The sequence below is a fragment of the Oncorhynchus nerka genome, linkage group LG16 (genome assembly GCF_034236695.1).
Source record: "Oncorhynchus nerka isolate Pitt River linkage group LG16, Oner_Uvic_2.0, whole genome shotgun sequence".
In the NCBI taxonomy this organism is placed as follows: domain Eukaryota; kingdom Metazoa; phylum Chordata; class Actinopteri; order Salmoniformes; family Salmonidae; genus Oncorhynchus; species Oncorhynchus nerka.
The window spans coordinates 41,345,129-41,357,951 of NC_088411.1; the positions used below are offsets into that span (position 1 = coordinate 41,345,129).

At 40.7% G+C, this 12,823-nt stretch overlaps 1 protein-coding gene across 8 annotated transcripts in view; it reads right to left on the reverse strand.

The window, feature by feature from the left end:
- The window catches only part of LOC115119800 (calcium-activated potassium channel subunit alpha-1a-like), a 238,410-nt gene that overhangs the window by 30,451 nt on the left and 195,136 nt on the right, over positions 1-12,823 (reverse strand). For all 8 annotated transcript variants that reach the window (XM_065002678.1, XM_065002679.1, XM_065002677.1 and 5 more), the window contains 3 exons: positions 3,808-3,931; positions 3,053-3,277; positions 59-251 (listed from right to left, as the gene is read on the reverse strand). In XM_065002678.1, the coding sequence (XP_064858750.1) occupies positions 59-251; positions 3,053-3,277; positions 3,808-3,931 (542 nt within the window). The remainder of the gene's footprint in view (positions 1-58; positions 252-3,052; positions 3,278-3,807; positions 3,932-12,823) is intronic.

A 12,823-nucleotide genomic window follows, 5' to 3' on the forward strand; every position in this document is an offset into this window, starting at 1 on the left:
AACCTTAACCCTAACCCTAAACCTAACCCTAGATCCTAACCCTAAAACCCTTCCTTACCTTGGGAGGTAGCCTGCAACACCCCGATGCTGTCGTCAAACTGCATAGACTTGATGTTGAGTGACGCCAGGATACATTCCTTGTCCTGCAGTGAAGCGTCGTCGATATTGCTCTGATTGGCCGACAGGATGACACACATGTCACAGAGGTTGATATTGACGGCCCTCAGATCGGCCCGGCTCAATGGTGTGCCCTGTGACAGGAGGTGAAGCAAACATAATGCTATGTTATAATGACTCGTACAACACTGTACGTAAAAAAGACAAAGACGATTTGGCATGGGCACGCAGATCCTTAGAAATTTCTACACCATCGAGAGAAAATTGACTGGCTGCATCACAGCTTGGTATGGCAAATGCACCGCCCTCGACCACAAAACGCTACAGAGGGTGGCCCAGTACATCACTGGGGCTGAGCTCCCTGCCATACAGGACCTCTATACCAGGTGGTGTCGGAGGACAGCCCGAAAAATTGCCAAAGACTCAAGCCATAGACTGTTCACTCTGCTACAGTCCTGCAAACGGTACCGGAGCATCGGCTCTTGGACCAACAGGCTCCGAGACAGATTCTACCCCCAAGCCATAAGACTGCTAACTAGCCAGAATGCTAACTAGCCAGACTGCTAAATAGCCAGACTGCTAAATAACCAGACTGCTAAATAGCCAGACTGCGAAATAACCAGACTGCTAACTAGCCAGACTGCTAACTAACCAGACTGCTAAATAGCCAGACTGCTAAATAACAAGACTGCTAAATAACCAGACTGCTAAATAGCCAGACTGCTAAATAGTCAATTAATGGTATCAGACTATGTGCACTGAACCTACGCACACTCACTAGACTATATATACACACTATATACACACTCACTAGACTATATATACACACTATATACACACTCACTAGACTATATATACACACTATATACACACTCACTAGACTATATATATACACTATATACACACTCACTAGACTATATATACACACTATATACACACTCACTAGACTATATATACACACTATATACACACTCACTAGACTATATATACACACTATATGCACACTCACTAGACTATATATACACACTATATACACACTCACTAGACTATATATACACACTATATACACACTCACTAGACTATATATACACACTATACACACTCACTAGACTATATATACACACTATATACACACTCACTAGACTATATATATACACACTCACTAGACTATATATACACACTATATACACACTCACTAGACTATATATACACACTATATACACACTCACTAGACTATATATACACACTATATACACACTCACTAGACTATATATACACACTATATACACACTCACTAGACTATATATACACACTATATACACACTCACTAGACTATATATACACACTATATACACACTCACTAGACTATATATACACACTATATACACACTCACTAGACTATATATACACAATCACTAGACTATATATACACACTATATACACACTCACTAGACTATATATACACACTATATACACACTCACTAGACTATATATACACACTATATACACACTCACTAGACTATATATACACACTATATACACACTCACTAGACTATATATACACACTATATACACACTCACTAGACTATATATACACACTATATGCACACTCACTAGACTATATATACACACTATATACACACTCACTAGACTATATATACACAATCACTAGACTATATATACACACTATATACACACTCACTGACACATACACCACATTGACACTCCCACACAAAACCCACACACATTACCATACACTATATACACACATACATAACACACACACACACACACACACACACACACACACATTCCGACACAACACAAACACACACACTTTCACACTCATCATACGTTCTTTATTGTAGTCTTATTATTATCTATCCTGATGTCTAGTAACTTTACCCTGGCTTCATGTCCATATCTACCTCAAATACCTTATTGTTATCTATCCTGATGCCTAGTAACTTTACCCTGGCTTCGTGTCCATATCTACCTCAAATACCTTATTATTATCTATCCTGATGCCTAGTCACTTTACCCTGCCTTCATGTACATATCTACCTCAAATACCTTATTATTATCTATCCTGATGTCTAGTCACTTTACCCTGCCTTCATGTACATATCTACCTCAAATACCTTATTATTATCTATCCTGATGCCTAGTAACTTTACCCTGGCTTCATGTACATATCTACCTCAAATACCTTATTATTATCTATCCTGATGCCTAGTCACTTTACCCTGTTTTCATGTGCATATCTACCTCAAATACCTTATTAGTATCTATCCTGATGCCTAGTCACTTTACCCTGTATTCATGTACATATCTACCTCAAATTTCCTCGTACCGCTGCACATTCATCTGTTGTTGTACTTCCTGTATATAGATCCTCATATTAACGACCCGGCCGGGTCATATTAACGACCCAGCCGGGTCATATTAACGACCCAGCCGGGTCATATTAACGACCCAGCCGGGTCATATTAATGAGGCAAGCCAGTTAAGAACAAATTCTTATTTTCAATGACGGCCTAGGAACAGTGGGTTAACTGCCTGTTCAGGGGCAGAACGACAGATTTGTACCTTGTCAGCTCGGGGATTCGAACTTGCAACCTTTCGGTTACTGGTCCGGTTACTAGCCCAACGCTCTAACCACAAGGCTACTCTGCCGCTCCGTACCGCTGCACATTCATCTGTTTTTGTACTTCCTGTATATAGATCCATTGTTGAGCATTTTATTCCTCGTGTTACTATTGCATTATTCATTTTTCGGAAGGGCTCGTAAAGCAAGCATCTCACGGTAAAGTCTGCACAAGTTGTATTCGGAGCATGTGACAAATACATTTTTATTTATTTATTTATTTTGTGTCTTTCATCTGCAGGAAAACACATTGAGGATATCAATTTTGTGTGATTTAACTCTACTCACAGGTAAGATGGAGACTTTGGGGAAGTTGTGAAGGGTCTCCCATTCCCTCTTCAGGTACTCCAGAGAACCCACAAACACGATGGGTTTCAGCTCGTGGTAGTGGAAGTTGCTAGCTCTCAGAGGCATCACAAGGTTCCTGAGGCCCACCAAAGCAGACTTTGCGTCTCCAAATATACAGACGACCACGTGGCCGCTTAGAACAGTCATGGCGGCTTCGCTCCGGGTCTGCAATGGTCAGACAGAACCAAACGGGTATGTAAAATTACAACAATACAACTTCGGCTAATTTAAATTGTGAAATGTGTCTATTACCATTTAGCAATGTGTTCAGATGATTTATTTTCATTCAGTTCATCTGAATATTTTAGAGAAGAAATTGTCCATTAAAATGATAATTAGCCTACTGTAATATTTATAGACTGTCATTGTAATTAACAAATTGCAATATAACATATTGATATAAGAAATGTCCTATTCACAGGACCCCCTCAGTGGAGCAAATGGCATGTCAACCACCTCATTACAACGTGTTTAACTGCCCTGTCCATGTCTGGTGGAACTTCGTGACACGACAAATCTGTCACGGGGAGAGAACCGTGTCCCAAATGTCACACTATAACCTTTACAGTGCACTACTGTTGACCAGGGCCCACACGGAAAATCCCAAAGTAGTGCACTATATAGGGAATAAGGTGCCATTTGGGACACGACCCGTGATGAATGACCACCTCAGCGTGAGGGAGTGAGGTACCCACCAAGATGACCTTCTCGATGTCTTTGGACTGGCACCAGTGGAACATCCCTGTGGAGTCGTACTTCTTCACGTTCACATCCATGTTCTCAATCTGTTCGTTCCCCGGCATGAGGAGAGGGTCATGCCTAATCAAACAAAAGAAAGAGGGAGGGAGGAGAGAGAGAGAGAGAAAGAGAGAGAGAGAGAGAGAGAGAGAGAGAGAGAGAGAAAAGAGAAATGGAGGGATGAGAGATAGACCTTGAGGGAGGATTGGAGGCTTGTCGTCGTTGTGTCATTTTAAAAACGTATTGAACTGGCGCGTTGTCGGCGGCCGCCGGTCAATATCTGAACATCAAGGTGAATGGATTATTAGGCAATAAATTGAGAAGCATTATTTACATGCGGTCGTATAGCTGAAAAGTGGATCGTTGGTTGGTGAGACATATTCATCTGGTTTATATTTCATCTGAGCAGATATAGATGCATGTACTGAATATCGTGCATAAAAGCAAGAGATTAAGGACGTCAGGACACTAAAGGATGTTTAGTCTACATCTCAGAAGAACCTTCAGGTAAGGGAACCTGACTGTTGCTTACAGTATGGATTTGTCCAAATGGCACCCTATTCCCTATACAGTGCACTACTTTGGACCAGAGCCCTATGGCACCCTATTCCCTATATAGTGCACTACTTTGGACCAGAGCCCTATGGCACCCTATTCCCTATACAGTGCACTACTTTTGATCAGAGCCCTATGGCACCGTATTCCCTATATAGTGCACTACTTTTGACCAGAGCCCTATTGGAAAGGGTCCCTTTGGGACACAAATTGTGTTCGCGCCCTATTTCACGGGTGTTAAGTGTCCCTGCACTCAACATAGCACTTTACTTCCTTTGGGTTTTCACATATCAGCATGACTTCCCATCAAATTTCCGTTTCTATCCTGCAAACAGACTCATCAATATAACATTAGAAACATTTTCAAAGGGGATCTGCAAACAAATCACATTTACTCAAAATCGAAGCTTTGTCATGTACATTTTTTTCCCTGCTTATTCCTGTCAGAAGCGATCAGTGGAGACGCCAACGAACTGCAGAATCATCAGAGTGAGTGACATCTAGGACAGCGGTGTGGCGGAGGAAGGAAGGAGAATGCATCAGTACACTGCCACTTGATGCCTCCGAAATGGCACCCTAATTCCCTATATATAGTGCACTACTTTACACTAAGGCCCATGGGGCTTTGGTCCAAAGTAGTGCACTTATATAGGGAATAGAGTGCCATTTGGGACAAACCCTCTGACTGGCATGAGCATGGAGAATTACGGCCTCCTTACAGCTCCTCACAGTAAAGACTTAACAGACCTCACTTAATATTTCATCGATTTGCCCAATCATATTTTCTTTCTAAACTGAAGGCCATTAATGTTTAAGCATCCAAGCGGTGTGTGTGTGTGTGTATGTCAGGACCAAATAAACAATTAATTACTAATTACTGAGAGAGGTTATGAGCATCTGAGCTTGATGCTATCGTACACTGACCACTGAAGTGGTCTCCGAACAAGGGTACCTATCTGTGGTTGTAGTGTGTGCTGACGCTAAAAAAGGAGATGAAATATTAATGGTGTGGAGGCAGACAGGGTAGAGGAAAGGCATCTCATTTCACATGGGGCCAATCTTAAAGCTCATTGTATATGGGGATTAATCATTAGGATATAATGCCCAATCGCCAAGTGCTTACAGGCCTAGAAAAAAAAGCATGCCTTTTACCATATATAACTTTGAAAATAAATATTGGAATAATCTAGTTTTAGTTCCATACATCATCACTAGCTCTTGTTACAACATGGATTTGTCAAATTAGTGAAGATTAAACTCTGAAATATAGACAGGAAACATCTGCCTTCATCCCTAGACCTTTAAATACTTCATATATTTTATTAGTTAAGAGCACTGTACCTTTGCTCTGTATGGACATTAGAAGAATGCCACCCTAAGTAAGGTTTTAAGTATGCCGGTGTCAGCTGAAACTGCAATCCCTCAGGCTCCACGAGACAGGAGAGCTAAAATGTCTGTCTGTGGGGATTTACCCCAAGGCTATAGCCGTAATGTCCTCCCTCTCAGGAAGGTAGTTGGATAACGCAGGCAAACGTCTTCTTTAAAATGCTTTCTACTTCCCAACCTCCAATCTGTCAGGAGAACTCAATTTCACATTCAAAATGACCTGCATATGTGAGAGACACAGAAAGGTTGTGTGAAAATGGGGCTACCTAAGGTAAATGTTGTGTTTAAATGGGGCTAACTGAGGTAAATGTCGTGTTTAAATGGGGCTAGCTGAGGTAAATGTTGTGTTTAAATGGAACTAGCTGAGGTAAATGTTGTGTTTAAATGGGGCTAGCTGAGGTACATGTTGTGTTAAAACGGGGCTAGCTGAGGTACATGTTGTGTTTAAATGGGGCTAGCTGAGGTAAATGTTGTGTTTAAATGGGGCTAGCTGAGGTAAATGTTGTGTTTAAATGGGGCTAGCTGAGGTACATGTTGTGTTAAAATGGGGCTAGCTGAGGTAAATGTTGTGTTTAAATGGAACTAGCTGAGGTAAATGTTGTGTTTAAATGGAACTAGCTGAGGTAAATGTTGTGTTAAAATGGGGCTAGCTGAGGTAAATGTTGTGTTAAAATGGGGCTAGCTGAGGTAAATGTTGTGTTTAAATGGGGCTAGCTGAGGTACATGTTGTGTTAAAATGGGGCTAGCTGAGGTAAATGTTGTGTTTAAATGGAACTAGCTGAGGTAAATGTTGTGTTTAAATGGAACTAGCTGAGGTAAATGTTGTGTTTAAATGGGGCTAGCTGAGGTAAAGGGTAAAGTTTTGGTTGTAATCATACATCGTGCATTACTTGAAAAGAGACACTTCATGATCAGAAGTATGTGGACATCTGCTCGTCAAACATCTCATTCCAAAATAATGGGCATTAATATGGTGTTGGTCCCCCTCTGCTGCTATAACAGCCTCCACTCTTCTGGAAAGGCTTTCCACTAGATAATGGAACATTCCTGCAGGGACTTGCTTCCATTCAGCCACAAGAGCATTAGTGAGGTCAGGCACTAATGTTGGGCGATTAGACCTGGCTCTCAGTCGGCGTTCCAATTCATCCCAAAGGTGTTCGATGGGGTTGAGCTCTGTTTAGAGCCCTGACTATGCGCAAGTTCTTTCACGCCAATCTCAACAAACCATTTCTGTATAGGGGCATTGTCATGCTGAAACGGGAAAGGGCCAAACTATTGCCACTATTGCCACAAAGTTGGAGCACAGAATTATCTAGAATGTCATTGTTATGCTGTAGCATTAAGATGTCCCTTCACTGGAACTAAGGGGCCTAACCCAAACCTTGAAAAACAGCCCCAGACCATTATTCCTCCCTCCACCAAACTTTACAGTTGGCACTATGCATTCGGGCAGGGAGCTTTCTCCTGGCATTCGCCGAACCCAGATTTGTCCGTGGGACTGCCAGATAGTGAGGCGTGATTCATCGCCCCCAGAGAATGCGTTTCCACTGCTCTAAACCAGACGACGCTTGGTATTGTCAACGTCACTTCCAGAGGCAGTTTGGAACTTGGTAGTGAGGAAAGCTGTTAAGACGTTTCCACTTCACAATAACTGCATTTGACCGGGGCAGGGCAGAAATTTGACGAGCTGACTTGTTGGAAAGATGGCAGCCTATGACGGTGCCACGTTGAATGTCACTGAGCTCTTCAGAAAGGCCATTCTACTGCCATTTTTTTGTCTATGCAGATTGCATGGCTGTGTGCTCAATTGTATACGCCTGTTGTGGCTGAAATAGCCAAATCCTCTCATTTGAAGAGGTGTCCACATACGCTTGTATATATAGTGTATGTTAAACATTTATTTTTGTAATGAGGCTTGCTTCCCTCTTATGGCTAGAAATAAGCTTGTTCAGGCCACTTTTCTCTCTGTTATTGATTATGGTGACTTGTTTTATATTCATGCAACCTCTTCTGTCTTACAGAGACTGGACTCTGTTAATCATGCAGCCTCCTCTGTCTTACAGAGACTGGACTCTGTTTATCATGCAACCTCCTCTGTCTTACAGAGACTGGACAATGTTTATCATGCAGCCTCCTCTGTCTTACAGAGACTGGACTCTGTTTATCATGCATTCATGTGCTTCATTACAATTGCCAAGTCTCTCACCCGCCCCACCATTGCACATTGTACCAAATGGTAGGTTGGACCTCACTTTATATGCGCAGAAAGATACGTATGTGTTCATCTACAAAGCCCCTCTGTAGTCTGGTCTCCTTCACTACCAGCAGTTACCATACCCAGTCTGCTAGGTGGTTGCTACTTAAAGTCCCCAGGACATTTACAGTATTAGGCCAGACTGCCTTCTCGTCTTGTGCATCAGAAGCATGGAATAGTCTACAATCCCTGCTTCATCTAGATATGTTAGTGCTACTGAATGGAATAGTCTACAATCCCTGCTTCATCTAGATATGTTAGTGCTACTGAATGGAATAGTCTACAATCCCTGCTTCATCTAGATATGTTAGTGCTACTGAATGGAATAGTCTACAATCCCTGCTTCATCTAGATATGTTAGTGCTACTGAATGGAATAGTCTACAATCCCTGCTTCATCTAGATATGTTAGTGCTACTGAATGGAATAGTCTACAATCCCTGCTTCATCTAGATATGTTAGTGCTACTGAATGGAATAGTCTACAATCCCTGCTTCATCTAGATATGTTAGTGCTACTGAATGGAATAGTCTACAATCCCTGCTTCATCTAGATATGTTAGTGCTACTGAATGGAATAGTCTACAATCTCTGCTTCATCTAGTTATATGTGGAATAGTGCTTCATCTAGATGTGTTAGTGCTGAATGGAATAGTCTACAATCCCTGCTTCATCTAGATATGTTAGTGCTACTGAATGGAATAGTCTACAATCCCTGCTTCATCTAGATGTTAGTGCTACTGAATGGAATAGTCTACAATCCCTGCTTCATCTAGATGTGTTAACTGAATGGAATAGTCTACAATCCCTGCTTCATCTAGATATGTTAGTGCTACTGAATGGAATAGTCTACAATCCCTGCTTCATCTAGATATGTTAGTGCTACTGAATGGAATAGTCTACAATCCCTGCTTCATCTAGATATGTTAGTGCTACTGAATGGAATAGTCTACAATCCTGCTTCATCTAGATATGTTAGTGCTACTGAATGGAATAGTCTACAATCCCTGCTTCATCTAGATATGTTAGTGCTACTGAATGGAATAGTCTACAATCCCTGCTTCATCTAGATATGTTAGTGCTACTGAATGGAATAGTCTACAATCCCTGCTTCATCTAGATATGTTAGTGCTACTGAATGGAATAGTCTACAATCCCTGCTTCATCTAGATATGTTAGTGCTACTGAATGGAATAGTCTACAATCCCTGCTTCATCTAGATATGTTAGTGCTACTGAATGGAATAGTCTACAATCCCTGCTTCATCTAGATATGTTAGTGCTACTGAATGGAATAGTCTACAATCCATGGTTCATCTAGATATGTTAGTGCTACTGAATGGAATAGTCTACAATTTTAAGATATGTTAGTGCTACTGAATGGAATAGTCTACAATCCCTGCTTCATCTAGATATGTTAGTGCTACTGAATGGAATAGTCTACAGAGGAATTGTAAATACTTTTCTTTAGGATGGACCATGTTGTTGTATGTTTTCATTCTGTAATGTATTGATTGTTGCTGCCTTCTTGGCCAGGTCTCCCTTGAAAAAGAGACTCTGGGTCTCGATGGGCTTTTCCTGGTCAAATAAAGGTTAAATAAATGAAAAAAAATAACATTTTAGGATAATACATTTTACGAAATTGGCCTTGCGCTCACAATGGTTGATCATCACAAAGAACCACTTACATTGGCTTATCAACATATATTTTAGCAATTGGTCCAGTAGTTGCCTTCACTGTAAAACTTTCCCTTGTAAATTCACAGCAAAGTTGCCACATAAATACTGTAATTTTGCTTTACAGCAGGGATGCTGTATAATGTTTTATACTAAGAAAAACAGTTCTATATTATTACAATAACATTAATATACTGGCAAATCTGCTGCCAGTATGATCCTGTAAATTTACACTACAGTATGTTACCGTGATCAGTTTTACGATACCACTACACTTACTGTAATCTATTTTCTGTGATTGCAATTCATTAATTCATGTTTGAATTCATTCATTCAAATCATTGAGGGGGAGGCAGGGTTTGTACGTTACTGTAATTGCAAGGGATTGGTGCAAGCAGGTTGACTTCTAGGGTAATGTGTTTAAATATTACTGCATATCAAATATATATTAACGTTTGGCTTTAATATCTCTTACACTTCGAGAGGTCTCAATACTCTAATAAAAATCATCAGCTGGAGCACCTTTATTTGACCAATCAAGAGCACGTTGTTATTTACAACTTTAAAACATTTAGTGGTTTTTATTTTAATGCTCTGTAGGAAGGTGAGAGGAAGAGCAGAACAGGTGTTAATATAAGAGTGAAAACATTTAGTGTTTTTTTATTTTAATGCTCTGTAGGAAGGTGAGAGGAAGAGCAGAACAGGTGTTAATATAAGAGTGAAAACATTTAGTGTTTTTTTATTTTAATTTAGCAGAACAGGTGTTTATTGAAAACATTTAGTGTTTTTACCCCCCACCCACCCATATTTCATTACCAAGCATGTTTCACCACTCACTCAGTGGAGGCCTGTCACTTCAATCAGCGTTCCCCGCCATTACTGGTGAGCGAGGCACAGACTATGTCTGCCAAGATAGCTATCTCTCACAGTCTCAGACGCCGTGAGTCCCAAATGGAACTCTATTCGTTATGTAGTGCATTACCTTTTTGACCAAGGGTCCATCTGGTTATTAGTAATTCACTACGGTCGGGAATATGGCGCCATTTGGGACGTAGTCACTGTCCAACCCTACACCGCCGCTCGCCTCAGCTGCACTGTTCCCGACATGACGTGTGTCACGGTGCGGACGAGTGCGAGCTAACGCTGTGTGACTTTGTCTCGTGACCCATAAGGGACTCTGTGGAAATAGAGTTCGTCTCAGCCAGGAGGAAATCACCAAGGAGGGGGTAGATGTCACTACTTCAGTGACACGTCACATTCTCTCTCTCTGCCGTCATCAGGCTATATCGCCGTGTCCTTTTCTCAAATAGCACCCTATTCCCTACGTTTGATCAAAACCAAGTGCACTATGTAGGAAAGAGGGTTCTATTTGGGACACAGAACATATATATAATATCTCTACAGCTGATTCTACTGACTCTACTTCCAGGGATAATTTCTATAGTTTTTGTCTTCATAAAGGTGTTTCCAAAGTGTGTTTTAACTTCCTTTTTTTAACCAGGAGGCAGGTAGCCTAGCGGTTAGAGCATTAGGCCAGTAACTGAAAGGTCGCTGGTTTCAATATCCCAGCCGACAAGGTGAATTTTTTTTGATGTGCCCTTGAGCAAGGCACTTAAGCCTAATTTACTCCAGGGGCGTCGTACGACGATGGCTGACCCTGTAAAACAACACATTTCACTGCACCTATCTGGTGTATGTGACAATACAGATTTTTTTATTTTTTATTTTTATATTGCTTTCATCAACACGTACTGTAGTCTGTGTGTTTCATTATTTTCACTACGTAGATTGAGTGGAGTTGAAATTGTTCTGAATGACATGGGTCTCAGATCCAAATAAAAATAAATGTTTTATTTTATTTTTTAAATTCGAATTAGTAAATATTTATTCTGACTAGCTACTGTACATTGTAGATTTATCACTGTGATGGATGGATTTTAGATTCACTTTCAACATGAAAGATAAAACATCAGTAGCATATAAAATCCATGCATTTTAGAACATAGGAGTTGACAGCTCAACTGAGTGGAAACTCTGCTAGAAGCTGGGCATTTTAAATGGGCTCTTCCAGCATTCCCTTTAGTGAGGGCACTGTAGCTCCTAGCTGTGAACGAGCATTCACCCCCCCCTGCTCCGCTCCAGCAGGCAATGGAATCAGGCAATGGCTTTGAACCCCCCATCATACAAACTGACAAAGGCATGCCTTTCAAAAAACCCACAGCCAATCTGTTGATCATTACTTATTTACAAGGGCCGTGGGGCCCCCAGGTCCTGTAGAAAACACATGGTATACGTAACCAGATGTTTTTTCTATCAGCTTGTAGAAATAAAGTATCCCTTAGGCTACTGCAAACAATCGCTTCTTCGAGTTCACAGTGCAGGCAGCCAGACCATGCACCTTAGTATTTCATGAAAGATTAGGTCAGTATACAGTATTAGATCAGATCCACCTGTATACAGTATTAGATCAGATCAGTATACTCTATTAGAATCAGATTCACATATATACAGTATTAGATCAGATCCACCTGTATACAGTATTAGATCAGATTCACCTGTATACAGTATTAGATCAGATCAGTAAAACAGTATTAGATCAGGTCGGTATAAAGTATTAGATCAAATCAGTATACAGTATTAGATCCGATCGTTATACAGTATTAGGACAGATCAGTATACAGTATTAGGACAGATCAGTATACAGTACTAGATCAGATCGGTATACAGTATTAGGACAGATCAGTATACAGTACTAGATCAGAGTATACAGTATTAGGACAGATCAGTATACAGTACTAGATCAGATCGGTATACAGTATTAGGACAGATAGTATACAGTACAGATCAGAGTATACAGTACTAGATCAGATCGTTATACAGTATTAGGACAGATCAGTATACAGTACTAGATCAGATCGTTATACAGTATTAGGACAGATCAGTATACAGTATTAGATCAGATCGTTATACAGTATTAGGACAGATCAGTATACAGTACTAGATCAGATCAGTATACTGTATTAGATTAGGTCCACCTGTATACCCAGCACTATTAGCATGGCTAACAGCAGAGTATGATAGGATAGGATGAACTTTAATATCCA